The following is a 15,946-nucleotide window of genomic DNA, read 5'->3' as shown; positions in this document are numbered from 1 at the left end:
TATTACCACTGAAACAAAATTAGAATTACAGTCTTTCGTTGTGCACAACGATCAATTCTTCTAATATGGCCATTGAACTTTCACATACAAGCTCAGGAGGACTAATGGGCCGCCTGTATAGGGGGCTGGGAGATGAATCTTTCCGGAGCTGGGAAATGGCGAAGGGTTGACTCGCAGAAAGAGTACATGGCAGAACTTCCTTGATGTTCTGTGAGCTTGAAATATAATTTGAGAGGCTAAGTGGGTTCGGTTGTCAATTTATTTGCGACAGATTCCAAAGATGTCTTATTTACTGGAAACAATTGACGAAATACACGGCATTTTGTCACCTTATTTGAGGAAAGCTTTGTATTTCGACGACCACTAACATTGTCCACTGCTAAGGTGAGCACTCCGTTCCTCAGCAAACACTTGCTATTTCATCTCCATAGCTACACATTATCAGATTTGCTTCATTTACAAACCCCTCGTGTGTGTATATATATATATATATATATTTGTATGTGTGCATACTTTGTATGTCATGGAAAAGTTACATTATATTTTTTCTAACAAAGCCATTATATTGACAAATTCTCAGGTGAAGAAAGGTCTCAACCCCATGTATTTTTGATCTAAAAAAACTATTACAATAGTTTGCAAGTAACACATCAGAGACATCAGAGAGAAACAACAATGATGATATGCTATTGTGTCTGGTGATCACAATAAACAGTGGTGATTTGTAAGTAGTTGTTTTTGTTCTTGGTTTTGGGATTTTGCTTGTTCATGTTGAGCTGAATCTATGTGGTGCAGGTGACTTACCAAGTGAATAGGAACTTCCTTTTCATCTATCTACAACGAAAGACTATTGAGCTTCACTAGACTTGTTTGCTGAATTGGATGTAAGTTTGTCACCTGTTCTTTCATTGGGGCGCAGAACAATAGTAACTACGTTCACCTGTTCTGTATCCAGGCTCTTGTGTCACAGTACCTAATCCTAAGGTGAGGATGTTGAGGTGTTCACGCCTCTATAATAGTGTGTTCACTTCTCTACTACATAATTGCGTTATTCATTTGACACTCACTACGCTACGCGTGCTGGGTTAGAGGTGCGTGCCGAATCAGAGGACTGGGCCCATTGATAAAAGGGGCATAAATACTCACCTTACCTGAATCTTTCTTATCACAACTTCAACATTATTCAGATACATCAAGATCTCCCAACATGGTCTCTGCAATGAATGAAATGCAGTGTATTCGCAGCTCATCAATGGTAAGTACTTCTTCGTCAAATCGTTTCACCTCCCTAACAATGCCGCAGTCTAAACCTAGCACGTCAGCGCCAGGATTTTCCGATCTTATGGGAAATAGGCAAGAAATGACTATGGACATGTCCAACCAATATGCCAGCGGAGAACAATCCTTGGTGGATGACTATCCCACCATGGATTCGTCTTGGACCCGAAAATTCTACATTCAAACATCTGCCAACAATGTCACCACGGGTGACATCTTCGACGAAAACCTCTCGTACTCCGAAAACCTCTCACCGAATTATCATACTCAATTCGACATCCAATCATCCTTCCTGAACCAAACTCGCCTTAGTACTGCTACTACTCCAGCCGATGTACCAGACTCGGAAATTGAGGAGGAAATATGGGGAGACTCCAGAGAGGAGCATCGTGATATGAGTTGGAAAAGCGCACCTAAAATCCCCATGTCGGGATCTCCTCCTGTTCGACCGCAGATGAGTAAGTCTGCACTCAGGTATCCGACTGAAGGAGATTCGGACGCAGAAAGCCATTCCGAATTAGGGTCACCACAGCCATTCCAGCACGTCGGAAAATATAACGACTTTCAAGCCACGGGTCGGGCTTCCAGTACTTCTCAAGGTAGGGACAGAGACGGGTACTTGATGAGCAACTACATCTTCCACAATCCAACAAACTCGTTCCATTCTCGCATCCCAGTTCCAGTTGAAGGAGAGCCTGCAAATATCCATGAGAAAAGCGGGATATCTATCCGGATTAAGGAGGGCGAATTATTCCAAGTCCGCCGAAACTATCAGATGACCAAAGACCCTGATGTTTTCAGAAAGGTGTATCTTGCCTTCAGCGAATACAAGCAGTTGATGATACTCAGAGGAAAGCCAGAAAGAATCAGTGAATGGCCCAAGTATAAACAAAAGCCATTTCCCGGTACACAACGCAACCTTAGCAAAGAAGGAGACATCACTGGCACTGAGTCCAGTCTGTTCTCTCGACACGCCACTGCACTGAATCCTCTTGAAGACGGCAACGTTGATACCTCTGGGCTTACGCTCAACTCTCCGATCTTTGATGATGCATACTCGACTGACGGGGAATATTCGGACACGTCCATGTCTTCCGATGATGAAGATTCGTTTTCTCTACCTCCATTGCCTACAAGAGGGTCAAAGGGCACCATTCCATACAACAAGAGATTTGACCACGGCCAAATCCAAGCTCATCTTACGGAGAAAGAGATGTGCATTATCCGAAAAGGATACGCCCCCGACAACCTTCTCGCACTATCTTGTTTCAGAAAACCTCAAAGTCCCAGTCTTATAAATTCTTTGGCTGGACAACGAAACAATCCAGAAGTTACAGATATTCGACGAACTCGCATCACCCAGGCCGAGTGGACCAAGCTTCAAGAAATCAGAGGATACCCCAACGTCGTTTATGACGATGAGTACAAAGGCAGCATCTCCAAGGCTGACCGTGATCGTGGAAATTTCCACTTGGAGCAGCACCTTGAGAGGTTGAGACACGGTGATAGATCTCGCAATCGGCGTAGCAGCAAGGAAAAATTGCGCATGAGGAGATCGAAGCGTAGATCTCGCTCGTCCCAATGAGCAATCATTGAGTGCCGTGGAGAGCGGTTCCCATGAAGTTATATTTTCAGACGGAAAAGCTGGACAGGATGTTTTCTGTATTGGATCTGGGATTGGATACAACATCGTGAAGCAACATTTGTTTATTTCTGGAGAAGCTCGCGATTAGCGCTGGAGCATATGGTGATTATTTATTCAGGAAAAGCGGTTGGTCGTTGTTGTAGTAGTTAGCTTGCCTTCATCAGTATCTTACTGTCACTAAATTTCATAATGATTATTCCGCACCAATGTTCTAAATTGATTGTAAACTGCATTCCACTAAAAACGGCAAGACAGCGACGACTATATTGTGTTGAGAGGCTAATAAATCTATCGGTATAATGTGTCACCAAAACAGTTTGCTACCTCTAGCTCGTAATGAACAATATAAAGAAAGGGCAGTAACTTGTGGACCTCCTTACGATACGTGTTACGCTAGATCAACCATACTTTGGAATGAAATTATATTTGCCCAGACTTTGTGAGTAAACATGGATATTGCTTCTATTGCTCAGAGGAAATTCGCCTGTCAGAGAAGGAGTGTTACAAAGCCGGTTTCTGGCATTGGCACACTCAAAGGGTGTTCCTCCAATCTCGCAATACACCGGTGTAGATATTTTTTCGACTCATGCTCAGTAATTTCTAAACAGAGTCTAGAAATTGTGTCACGGAACACTATCTCGTATCTCTATTAATTTCTTTTCTTCATAATGAATATGGCCTTAGTTCAGCTTCCAGGGACTTTAGACCCTCAACCCCCGCTTTCCACGTACGATCAAGCCATCGCAGCTAATACAGTGACCCCAAAAAGTGACTTGCGTACGACAATCCAGCAAGTGTTGAACACGCCACACAATGACGACGCATTTCGTCAGCTGTCTTGGGGAGTAGGTGATTCACTCGGGACTGACCACTTCACGTGTTCACTGCTTCAAATCACTTGGATTTCTCTCCAAATACCGGCAGCAACTGGCTAATAAGGCATCCCTTAGAAACCTCATATCCAGAAAACGACGCGAAGCTTTGATATTCTGTGGCTCAGCCCACGCGCAAAGGCGACTAGGCATCTTGGCTAGTCGTGTAACATGACTCTTGGCAACGGTGCGTCCTTGCTTTAAAGGGGCGTAAGCGAGAAGAGAGGGAAGCTTCGAAGGTGCTTCGATTGCAAGATATCCTACCATTCTTCTACTCATTTCGAAAATGAAGACATATCGTAGTCTCCTTAAATTAAATTAAGTCTTAAGACGATAGCGCTTTTCACGCTTGAGTGGGATTTAACTTACAGTGATAGTTGAAAAGCACTAGTATTTATGTTGTCCAACCGGAGGTGGTCGCATAACAAACTTCACGATTATTATTATTATACGCCTGAGCAAGCTTATCTTGTGGGAAAGTAAGAATATTAAAGGGGTTGGTCTCTTATTAAGTGTAGTCTCTAATTAATTAACGTGAACGACAAAAAGTTGTGAGGGAGCCTTCTCCCTTGATAAATATACTTATGATCCCTTGTACGAAAGTGCCGGAAGCCAATCATACAAAGCTCGAATTAAACTCAACTTTCTCCCTAAGCGCCCTATTTGCCAAGTCAATACCAGATACTGCGAAGGGTATCATTTCAAGCGTTCCGTCAACTGCGTGTAATCAAATCCATCACCGTCTGTGACATCGAGTGCTTCCCATTCCCCTTCCTTGGTCCCAGGCGGCGGAGAAGGGCTATAGGTGCCGTGTTCGGTCGGCCGAAGGTCGTTGAGGTTCGAAAGCTCGTCAACGCTCTCGTGATGATCATGCCGCTCCTCGACCCAGTTGCTTACAGTTTCGTAGCCTTCTTCATCCAACTCTGCTGCATTGGCTTCAACTTTTGTGCTTGTGGGCTTGGCGATGTCGTCTTCGCATTCCGTGACTTCCCAAACCCTATCTTCATCGTCCTGAGCAGGAAGTTCAACAACCCATTCCAGCTCCTTGACACGCTGTTCAACCCCGCTTTCAGTCCACTCTTGCCTTTTCGATACTTCTTCGGCAATCCATACGTCTCCCTTACTATTGCCAGTGCCAATATCTTCCCATCCTCCGAGATGAGGTGTTGCACTATTGCTAGCATTTTGCAAAGCAGAATAAGCCCAATTAGAATTACTAGAATCAAAACTCTGAATGGCATTGCTGTCACTCCCACCATCCAACCCCCAGCTTTGATGCCCACTGTCAAATCCTGCCAGTTCAATTCCGGCATTACTGTTAACAATGAAACTTTCCAGATTCCCTGCAACATCAGACTCCACCAGTGTACTCTCACTGTCCACCGTAGCTGCACTTTCAAAACTGAGGTTGTCGCCTGGTATACTGAACTGAGTTTCAATTCCTAAACCATTCACGCCGTAAACAGATTGTTGGTGGGCGCCAAATGGGGACAGTAATCCTGCAGTGGCTAGCGGAGTTTCTAGTCCAATTTGTTGCTGTTGCGAGTGACTTTGTATGAATGGATCCATCACAGTATTTTCTAGAGTCCCTGCCATGAAACTGGTATTGAAATTTTCGCTCATATCCGCATTAAGCCTTTCACTATGTCCAGGATCTGGTGACATACAGTCATGGCGACTTGGACTTCCTGGATCTACATATCGCCATGTCGTACAACTTGATTCCCCATCTCTACTTTTACGAAAGGTCCAGAGAATTATGGCTCGCCTTTGGAAGGGCCTTCTCGGGCCAGGAGAACATTGGACTTCTTGGAACATGGAGATTTCATCCAGAAGCGACGAGGCGTTCAAGCCGGATAGGGAGGCCGGCCTTTGAGATAAGTCTGTCAAGGAAGTGAAGGCATGCGCCCATGCCATGGCTGGAAATGGAACTTTTATTCGAGTCTGCTGAGCGTTCATGCTCAAGACCGGAATGATACTCGTCTGATTGTCGATGATTGGGTCAACAGCTGGATCGCGGCATAATTCTGCTGGTTTGGATAGAGTCGTGGTAATCCGCCAAGTTGAGTTGTTAAGATATAGGTTGGTTTCTTGATCATGTTCTGAATTACGTATGGATATCTCTGTTCGACTAACAAGTTCGGCGCCTTCCGGTGGGTGTGAAGTCATTAATGAAAGGGCGACGTCCATGTAGATTATTTCGCAATTTAAAGATGATATGGTATATAGATGAAACAGCCGTGGAAACCGGGCTCTCCAGTTCGATATGGATTCGATAGAATCACGGGGTCGCTGAGACGACAGAGACGTGTACTTGTGTGCCACAAGGCCAGATTGATACAACTCTTCCTCGGTAGTGCTTCTCCCACTTGGATCGGTCGGGATCGAGCTTGATGTGATGAAAAGCCAGAAAACGTTAGGTTCCGTCTCGCCTTGAGGTGTGGCAGTCATACCCAACGTTTGAACGCACGTAGCAAAGTCCTCGGGTGATTGATCTGGCAATCTTCCCTCAGAAAGAGCACGCAGACATGGATCATTTTTGAAGGAATGATCGAAGCCGTTCTTTGGACCTTTGTTCTGTGGGAAAAGAGTGTGATCTGCAAAAAGTCAGAAAGCAAGGTTTTGTCCAAAGATAAGTGACTACCCACAAGCAGGATGATCTTTGAAGAAGGTCTTCAAGACTTGGATATGGCTAGATACTTGCTTCCGGCATCGTCTCATGGCAGGGTCCGGCGGCTGTCCTGGAGGCAGACTGCGGAGGTATGAAAGCCAGATGTATTCTCTAATTAATTCATTGCGACCATGGGCCTTGCCACGATACGAGTACTTTTGCCGGCCCATGTAGGGTATGTATACAAGCGCTGAAAATTATTAAAAGTAGGTAAATTGGATTTCGGAGGCTAACTTACCATCAAGAAAGGCCAGCTCCAAGACCTCTGGCCATTTCGCGTCATCAGGGTTACCCTCTCGGTTTTGCCTTGCCCTGTATGCGAGATATGGTGGCGAGTTGGCAAGTGGATTGCGAGTGTATCTCGATTGGCGCGAAGTTCTATGCCTTTGCCGTCGCTGTTCCCAGGTGTGACCTAAAGATTGTCGCGCTGAGGGCAATGATGGTACGACCGTCGGAATTGCGTACATAGTCCTCTCCGACCCATGTCGATACTCTTTATGATCATGGTACAGGTTGTCCTGAGCGAAAAGCTGGAGTTTTGAATTGCCTGCAGAGGCTGTCAAGGGTCGTCTTGATGCTGATTGTAGAATTATATTTGGCTGTTCATGCTGACTTGGGTAGTTGGATGGCACCAAAGAGCCGCGACTTGCCATAGATTAAGAATGCTTCACCTGACCAAAGTATCTATCTAAGCCCACACATTCGTAGAAGACGTAAAGGATGTGTGCACAAAGAGCTTCTGTTGGTTGGAAAACAATAAGGATTGTGCTAAGATATGCTTGATGGAATGGCAGCGGATTTTGGAACGCAAGAGATGTAAACGAAAGAATGTTAACAAGTACTGGAGAATGAAGGAGCAGATCACAAGCTTATAGAAGAAGAGGTCTCGCCCGCCAACTTGTCTAGACGAGTTGCTAAGATGCCATCGGACTTCACTCAGGGAGGCTTCCGCAACAGTGGGTCAACAGTTTGAATTTACTAACCTACGGCTGTACCTACATTGAAAGTATCGACGAGACAAGGGCGATTTTCCCAGGAGTCAGACTGGTCGAGTTCTAATCTGGCCATGCAAGGTTAGCCGTTTGCGGAGGAGTGATCAGCCGCATACACCCGGCTTTCACCATCAAAGGAATGCTTCATCTCGTTGGAGTATGTGGCAAACTTTCTGGTCCAATTGCAGCTTACTAGATATCCGTAGACACGACAACAGTCGAGAGCATGGGAATGCTACTCGTAATTAGTTATCAGACATCTAGCAGTCTGGACGTATACTGCGAACGCTATGCCCTATTACAATATTGTTTCCCTGTTCCAGAATGCAGACATTAATCTAGGCATTTCATTAAATGCCTACAATAATATCGATCTGTATTGGCACCGAGGAAAGCCAGGATACGCATGTACCAGTTGGCTTAATGTTGGTAGGGGTCGCTGGGGAGGAGTGCAGTGGCGGTAAGGGAGGGAGAGTGGTGCACTGTGACCAATTGCTGGGGCAACTAGTGGAAAGCGAGCCTATATCCTGAGAATTCCTCGCCATCTCAATCCTCGGCTTCGTTATCATTGCCTTCGATATTGAATCTTTTACGGCCCCCGCCGGTAAGCTTTCGCATGGCGACCTTGCTAACCTGACTTCCCACCTTCTTTTGCATTCTTTCAATTTCTTCTTCGGCGTCAATAGAGTCTTCCGCAGCAAACTCCAGCACGAGTCTTCTACCAAGCAGATGTGTATCTTTTAACGCTTCAAGCGCATTTTCTGCCTCGCGGGCCGTTATGAAGTCGGCAAACGCAAACCCCCGAGCCGAGTGATCGAATTTCTTGGGCATACGGACAGAACGCAATTGACCATACGTTCCAAATAAAGTGCGGATATCCTTCTTCGAGGCTTCAAATGGCAAATTCTTGATGATAATCTTTGTGCGCTTACCAGAGATCTTCTTAGCTCTGTCTTCCTTTCGTCGCTCCTCTGCCGCGTCAACTCCTTTATGCGACGCCTTGATCAAGAGTTTGTGATCGTCAAGAGTATAGCCATCCATTGCCTTCAATGCCGCTTGGGCTTGGTCCTTTGTCCTGAATTCTAGGAAACCAAAGCCCATGCTTAGGACTTGGCCAGGCTTTTTGGGATCTGTCTTTGTGTTGACCCGCGCCGAGAGGAAACCATCGAGTGGCTTGAACGTCTCTGTTAACCGGGCACTTGTAGTAGTAAAGTTCAAGTTGCGAACAAACAATGTTGTTGTATCTAGCCCATCGTTCGCACTCTCCCTCTCTAGAAGATCAGAAGCGGAGACCTTGTGGGCCGAAGAATCGGCTTCTTGCTGACCTAGGCTAGCAGGGGCGGCAGTGCTAGCTGCAGTGGTGAAAAGGTCCTTGGGTCCTTTTTCTAGATACAAGATAGAGTCCTTCATTCTGCGATATGCCAAGCTCCCAAATGCCGCTCGTGCATGGGTGGGTTGAGCAAACTCGACAATTGCAATAGTACCAGTCGGAGGCATCAAAACGCGAAGTACCTGCCCAAACTCCTCGAACATCTTGCGCAACTCTTCAAGCGTCATCCCATATGGAAAATTCTTAACGAGGATTGAAGTATCACCTCGCTCCCGCTTTTTAAACGCATTAATATCGACACCGTTCCTTTCAAAATACGACTTCGTGTCTTGGATAACCGATGTTTCTGCGATAGCCTGCTTTACACCGGCGTCTGCAGATGTTGGGTCCAGAAGCTCGGATTTTGAAACTCCCAATCGAGCAGCAATCGCAGTATTCACAGCATCTTGGTTCATGTATAATGAGTTCCAGTTAAAAGTCATCGATGATGCTTCCGCTTTCTTTTTGATCTGCTTCTGCTTTTTTAGGGGTAGTTTTGCGACGGCGAACTCATCAAGCTTGTTCTCCCGCTTGTTAGCAGCAGGCAATATATGCAGGAGTCTACCTTGGAAAGGCTCGCCGTCCAGCTGGTGAAATGCTTCGGCAGCAGATTCAGGGTTGGAGTACTGCACCAAAAGGAACCCTTTGCTCGTCCCAGAAGCATCGACTGCCAGGTGTATCTAGAATGCAAATCAGCATAAGAACTCTCCCAGAATTAATAATGATCAATGGAAAGATGTCATCATCTGCGTTCAGAAAATACGAAGCATCTACTAAAATAATCGTCCAGTTCACATCACATGCCGTAGCATAAGCTGTCCCTATCTGGATATTCATCATGTTGCAGGGAAATATACGGTGAAAATGATGTAGACATACTTCTTCAAGAGGCCCGAATGGCTCGAAATGGTTTCGAAGGTCGTCCTCCGTGGCAGTATAAGGTAAGTTCCGAACAAAAAGCCGGCCGTTCTTCGCAATTTCCTCCAGTACGGGATCAGGCTTTTCGGGTTCTTCTTCAAGTGGAACAACTGTTTGTTCTGGGGACGCCTCCACTTCAGGGGCTGGCGTTTTCTCTGCTAACTCAACCACTGACACAACTTGCGGTTGCGCTTGGTTTCCACCCTGAGCTTCTTGTATGGTATCTGGATCCACTAAGTCCAATAATCGATTTGTCCGACTTCGAAGCCAATCGTCATCCGTGGCAGTTAGAGGTACCTCTCGTGAAGGCGCTTCGATAGTTGCTGGCACAGCGGGAACATCCGTTATCACCTCTACAGGTATTGTAGGTGAAGGTGCTGGGGGGCTATTCTTCCTCTGGCGTTTTGGCACCATCTCATAATCGTCCTCGCTCTCAGCATCAGGAGCCTCGATGGCTTGTATCTTCGTAGGCGGTTGTTCCATGTCTTCCTCTCCGACCGGAGAAGCCCACGTCTTAGCTTTGGAGGCAGGCTGCATAACCTCCAAGAACTCTTTCAACTTCGGGTCCGCTTCATCGACATCGTCGCGCTTTCTTTTGGAGGCAGTGTTGAGCTCTGACTTTTTCAAAGATTCGTACTCCTTTCGTCGTGTGGCTGCATGCTCCCGTTCCTGTTCTCGTTGCGCCTTTCTCGATACTGGTAATGTCTGATCGGAGATCTGCGAAAATTAGTATTCTATCACACATTTCCAAGAACAAGAAGCATACAGGTCGTGCAAGTTCCACGCCAATCTTTGACATGCGAATAAACGACCGGTTGAAATACTTGACAGCCTTCTGAGCATCCTCTGGTGTCTTGTATCCTACGTATCCAATTCGTCGATGTGCAATCAATTTCGCGTCTGTGATTGCCGACTTTGCACTGAAATGCTTCTTGAAATCATCTTCCGTGATTGCAGGTGGAAGCCCTGTGATAAAAATCCTAGATGACTCCATTTTGACCAAAGTGACGCAAAGAAGACGTTGGAGGAATCGAAGAAGGATTTGCGGACCAGCGAAAATACGTCGAAGTGGATCATTTAGAAAAATAAAAGTTCAGCCCGCAAAAGGCGGTCAGTCGGTCTTTAAACTGCCAGCTCAATGGGGAAAGGTGCTAGCATGACAGCTGCATGCTTAGGGAGTCTGGAACTAAATATCCTTGGAAATCAACAGAGGAGACGCAAGCATATCATCGAGTTCTGGGAAGTTCAACGGCCGTCATTACAAAAAGTTGTGGTAAATTACAAAGTCTTCTGATTTGCTACTTAATGCTACGACTTTCCATAGCATCACGACAGGCTTTATCCATACATCCAAGCTCCATCCAGGATCAAGCAGGCAAACAACACTCCAGTCGCGAAACTTGACACAGCTCTTTATTCAGTTTCTCTTGCACAAACGATATCATGGCGTCCGAAAAGGGAGCTACGAAGGAGAAGCTCGAGGGTAAGATTATTTTCCTACCGTTGCCATTCATTGACAACCGATTTCTTTCATCGCCAGCATTCTTCCTTCCATGTATGCTAATTTCTGTCAACAGCGCAAATCAAGTCGGCAGATATGGTGTGTTGCAATCTACGTATTCCTATTTATGGAACCACATGACTGATGCTAGACAGACCGAAGATATGCAACAGGAAGCTATTGACATTGGTAAGTCTATATTCATACACGCGCTCAGCACAGACGAGCATAGACAGTCTGAGCATTCAACTCACAAATCATAGCACAAGAGGGAATGTCAAAGTTCACAATTGAAAAGGTAGAGATTACCCCTCCTTTACCCCTCATTTCCAATACCATATACTAACAAAACTCTAGGATATCGCTCAATTTATCAAGAAAACCGTTCGTCTCCCTTCGAGCATGGCATACAACTATAGTATCTAACACGTCCCAGTTCGATGAGCGTAAAGGTCCAACATGGCATTGTATCGTCGGCAGAAATTTCGGATCCTTCGTCACCCACGAAACCAAACACTTCATTTATTTCTACCTAGGGCACTGCGCCATCCTCCTCTTCAAGACGCAGTAAGAGTAGCGAAATTCACTGGAGCATATGACGACCAATTCTCCCAAAACACGGCGCACATATTTGGATGGCTGGATATTGGGAACTGGGAATCGAAAAAACTTGCGAGCGAAATTTAGGGCATGAATTGACAGCGACAGCGTTGGGTGATGGGCGATATAGGAATGGATGATGTGTAATGATATCTGCGGAAATGATTTTGGTCTGGTGGAAGTGGACGGGGAAATGGGGCCTCGGATTATGCTAATGCCATTACATGAACTACTGAAACCACCATCTCGGAATGCTGCTTTTCCCTGAAGACAAAAAAGTTACAATTTCGGATCTGCTATTCAGAACCTACTTACCATCCCTGCAAAGACGCATATCCCGCAATTAGAACCCTTTCATCTCCAACGTGACTCTGCTGGACGCATTGATTGGTATCAAGAATTCGCCTATTCCTTGCCATTTTCCTTCCTACCATTCTGGCTCGACAAATCGTCATCCTCTCTGACCATCAGGAGATAAAGTAAGATCGAACCCTCAATTTGTGACAGCCAACAAGCTAGACGAGATCCTATAAAACACAATACCTGTGAGAAATCATCAACTCATCAATCCATGAAACAGTTCAAGCACCAATTAACCTCTCCAGCAAAAGACATCGACACAGCCCAGACCCTTCTCCAGTGAAACCAGTGAAACCAATCGAGCCCAAACCCATACACTCACCGAACGATCACAAAGCCTCCCCTTTCTTAATCCAACATCACCTCACCTCACAACACCATTCAACTAACAATCACAACCCCCCTCCCCAAAACCCGCCCACCAAAAACACCCTCTCCCTCCCTTCCGACATCGCTCCCCCAAGAATCTAAGACCTCAAAAACAGAATACAAATTCCACAAGTACCTACTGTTCCAACTTAGAACAAAGAGAAAAGCAAAAATGCGGGGTAGCTTTTTTCCCACGCCTCAAACACACACACCCAACCCCACCACGAACAGAACAAAGGAAAGGAAAGTGTTGGTTCATGATTAAGAACCTTAAGTGATTCCACATTGAAACATCAAAGAAGACTGAAACATGTATGTCAACTATTTTCATATTCTCTCTAATTCAGGTGGGTATAGTATCATCGCCATCCACACCCATTTCAACATTGCAATCTCCATTCTTCAAAATCTCAAAACTTCAATCTCCCCAATCATCCTCTCAAATACACATTTTTTTCATCATCCTGTCGATATGTGGTTCAATCATGCACCATTCCTTTATTCAAATAAAACATTTCCGCCTGGCTCCATCGGCTCAGGGTCCGTAGACTATAACTCCTGGGGGGGGGCCATTACTCCAATATGAACATGACCTGATGAGAAGGAAAAAACCCCAACTCCTAATTCTCCTATGCAAACATTTGTCGCCAAGTTCTCCTGATTTGAAAGTTTATACACAAAACGCCCCATTCCATGCCCTTGGGTTCGCCCGGAAAATGCTTAACAAGAGATGCCTACTCAATTAAGCAGCAAAGAGAAAATTTCGTATTCAGTAGTACACCGTGTCGTTCAAATTTCATCCAATTACATTTCGACGATTCCTTCGTTGATCTGCTGCTTCATTTTCGCCAATCGTTCGTGCATGTCTAACAGTGTTTTCTCCTTTTTCACGTCTCGATACCGGGAGTTGGCGAGCTCGCGGTGAAGTTCCTCGTACTTTGGATAAAAGCTTCGGTATTTCCTTGCAGTATCAACGAGTTCTGGCTTAAGATATCGCGTGGACCCATTGGATGAGCTGGAAGAGGTGACCGAAGAAGATTTGTGGTGTCTTTTATGGATTGGCGAACGAGAGGTTTTATTACCAATATACGGCGCGGGTGAAGCGGAAGATGATGAAGTGGTGCGACGGCCAGAATTATTATCGAATTCCGAGGCATTGGTTGGTGGTGACGATGCCAACGGAGAAGACTTGTGAGGTGAGGTATTCTTGTTTTTAAACGAGTTTGATGAGACCGTCGAGTTTGACGTTGCATTTGAAACTTGGCTGGCACTAGCAACACGTTGAGGTGGCGGTGGTACATCTTTTCTGACCTTTTTGCTAAGCGGAATGCTCGAATCACTGGTTTCTGTCTCCTCGTCTCTAGGTCTCTTCTTCGCTTGGACGGGTTTAGGAAGAGGTTTCTTAGATGGCTGTGCTGGCTTGGTTTGCAATGGCTGCGATGCCTGATCCGCCTCCTCATCCGAATCAATTATCAACTCTGAAGAGAGCACCTTTTTACCAGAAGGTTTAGCTGCCTTGTCCTTCTTGGCGGGTGCGGGTGCTGGCCGTGGGGAAGCTGCTGGCTTTGCTGCTGGTTTGACTATTGGCTTATTAAGTTTGTTGGAGAGAAGTCGTTTAGTTTGAGCTTCCTTCTCACTCGTCTTCCTTGGTTTCGTGTTGGCGGGCTGTGAGGATGATCGTGCCGCCGGCTCTCCCTTTCTAACCTTGGATATAGCTTTGCTAGCGATAGAATCGTCTTCCTCTCCCGCCGAAGTGTCTCGTCCCGAACCTTCATCCTTCTGCAACTTTATCTTTGGTGGTCGAGCTGTTCCCTGCGCGATTTGAGCTTGGAGCTTGCTTAAACATTTGCCCTGCCCGCGTTCTGCCTTTGGTAATAATCTATCCCATTCGGGTTCCGTGACGCCAAGGCGTAGATTATCAAACTTGGAGACGGCGTTGTCGATTGCTCGTTGCCGATCTTCTTGGGTCGCATAATCGTAGGTCCATACATCCAGTTCCCTCCAGTACTTCTTCGTCAGTTCCCACTTGTTTCCTTTGGCATCAGCGACTTTCTCTAATGCTTGGTCAAAATCATTGTCAGAAACTTCTGGGAGAGCTTCTCTGAGTGCCGCCTTTGTCATTGGACCCGTAGCAAGTAAGTGGATGACTGGCTTTCTGGAAGCTTTCGCCTTGTCGGCAGCAACTTGGGAAAGAGGAACAGATGTGGGCGCCAACGCAGGAGAGCCAACGCCAGATAACGCTGGGCTTACGGGTGTGGAGCGTAAGGTATCAGCGCCGAGGCGGTTGCTCGCGAGGAGTTTCTTGTTAGCAGCCTTCGCAGCACCTTTGCGCTGGCCTGGTAATGCGGGAGCATTGGTGATGAATTTGGTGCTGTGTGTGGTCAGTTTGGATCTTGAATTGCACGACGCCGATTACGTACGTGTTGTCTGCCTTTCTTTGACCTTCAGAAGCCAAAGAATTCTGCAATTGAGCTAGAGCAGTGTCTGCGCCAGTTGTCGAGGCAGTAACATTTTTGGGCTTGCTACTTGCGCCAACCGGTTTAGGTACGCCGAAGAGGTTCGGTCCGAACAATCGAAGGTACTGGTGTCGAGTGAAATGTCCAAGCTTTTCTTCGCCATACTGCTCGGAATATGACATGGTTTCGGTATCGGAGGAAGAATCGTCGTCGTAGTCGGTGTTGGTGCTTTGGAATAATTCGGTAGTGAAGGGATCGTTCGACGTGGAAAGATGTTGGGTTTTTGTGCCGTAGACCAAGCTCTAATGGTGAAGACAATAGTTAGCATTCAATTGCGTTCACTGCGACGTGCTAATTCCTTCCTATTCTCTCGGCAAGGGTCCGGTTCCGACCAAAGGTGAACATATGACGAGCAGAGCCATAGTGAATTTGGCACCAAAAGACCACCAGAAAAACTGAACGCTTACTGGTTGTGGTCCCAAGGACAATTGAATGGGTTGTCCATTTTGAACACATTTGATCATATCCTCGATCACAGTATCGGAAATCGTGAGACCGAATGCTGTTGGGGGAGCAGAGAGGCCGGGCTTCGACGAGCCTCCTCGGGCGCTCCCCAGCGAGATGCCGGTCTCTGGGATCACGAGAGATGCCATGGTGCAAGATGTTCGAGCGAGAAGCTGTGCAAGAGGTTCGAAGGCGGGCGTGTGGTGTATTTCGTAGTTGGCTCGCTGCCGGAGTCACGACCGTAGGACCTCAGATCCAACTCGACATAGAGGCGATGTCACGATGCACGATGCATCTAGAAGAGAGGAAGCACGTCTGCGAAGGCAGGGCGGAGAGGACGGGCTCGTGGTTGAGGGGGGATGGTCTGCAATCAGCAACAAAGAGATGCTCGAGTTGTGAATTGTTTGAATA

The 15,946-nt window shown here is 46.3% G+C and overlaps 5 protein-coding genes across 5 annotated transcripts; 2 read left to right on the top strand and 3 right to left on the bottom strand.

Moving 5' to 3' along the window:
* Positions 1 to 1,207: 1,207 nt before the first annotated feature.
* GLAREA_03667 (uncharacterized protein) lies at positions 1,208 to 2,863 on the top strand (the record flags this gene model as incomplete). Its single annotated transcript, XM_008083920.1, has 2 exons — positions 1,208 to 1,255; positions 1,304 to 2,863. 2 exons carry the CDS (start codon positions 1,208 to 1,210, stop codon positions 2,861 to 2,863), a joined length of 1,608 nt encoding a protein of 535 aa, XP_008082111.1.
* Positions 2,864 to 4,491: 1,628 nt separating this feature from the next.
* GLAREA_03666 (uncharacterized protein) lies at positions 4,492 to 7,119 on the bottom strand (the record flags this gene model as incomplete). The annotated part of the gene is made up of 3 exons (XM_008083919.1): positions 4,492 to 6,392; positions 6,444 to 6,656; positions 6,705 to 7,119. The coding sequence occupies 3 exons, from the start codon at positions 7,117 to 7,119 to the stop codon at positions 4,492 to 4,494; spliced, it is 2,529 nt and encodes an 842-aa protein (XP_008082110.1).
* Positions 7,120 to 8,004: 885 nt separating this feature from the next.
* On the bottom strand, positions 8,005 to 10,739 carry GLAREA_03665 (RNA-binding, RBD; the record flags this gene model as incomplete). Its single annotated transcript, XM_008083918.1, has 3 exons — positions 8,005 to 9,507; positions 9,707 to 10,462; positions 10,512 to 10,739. The coding sequence occupies 3 exons, from the start codon at positions 10,737 to 10,739 to the stop codon at positions 8,005 to 8,007; spliced, it is 2,487 nt and encodes an 828-aa protein (XP_008082109.1).
* Positions 10,740 to 11,188: 449 nt separating this feature from the next.
* On the top strand, positions 11,189 to 11,817 carry GLAREA_03664 (DLC; the record flags this gene model as incomplete). The annotated part of the gene is made up of 6 exons (XM_008083917.1): positions 11,189 to 11,228; positions 11,323 to 11,345; positions 11,402 to 11,435; positions 11,510 to 11,544; positions 11,604 to 11,630; positions 11,683 to 11,817. The coding sequence occupies 6 exons, from the start codon at positions 11,189 to 11,191 to the stop codon at positions 11,815 to 11,817; spliced, it is 294 nt and encodes a 97-aa protein (XP_008082108.1).
* Positions 11,818 to 13,379: 1,562 nt separating this feature from the next.
* GLAREA_03663 (uncharacterized protein) lies at positions 13,380 to 15,684 on the bottom strand (the record flags this gene model as incomplete). Its single annotated transcript, XM_008083916.1, has 3 exons — positions 13,380 to 14,946; positions 14,996 to 15,333; positions 15,499 to 15,684. 3 exons carry the CDS (start codon positions 15,682 to 15,684, stop codon positions 13,380 to 13,382), a joined length of 2,091 nt encoding a protein of 696 aa, XP_008082107.1.
* Between the last annotated feature and the right edge of the window lie 262 nt (positions 15,685 to 15,946).

This window comes from Glarea lozoyensis, assembly GCF_000409485.1.
Source record: "Glarea lozoyensis ATCC 20868 chromosome Unknown GLAREA2, whole genome shotgun sequence".
Taxonomy (NCBI): domain Eukaryota; kingdom Fungi; phylum Ascomycota; class Leotiomycetes; order Helotiales; family Helotiaceae; genus Glarea; species Glarea lozoyensis.
Note: the sequence above shows the minus strand (reverse complement) of the source record. Positions and strands in the feature narration are given on the sequence as shown.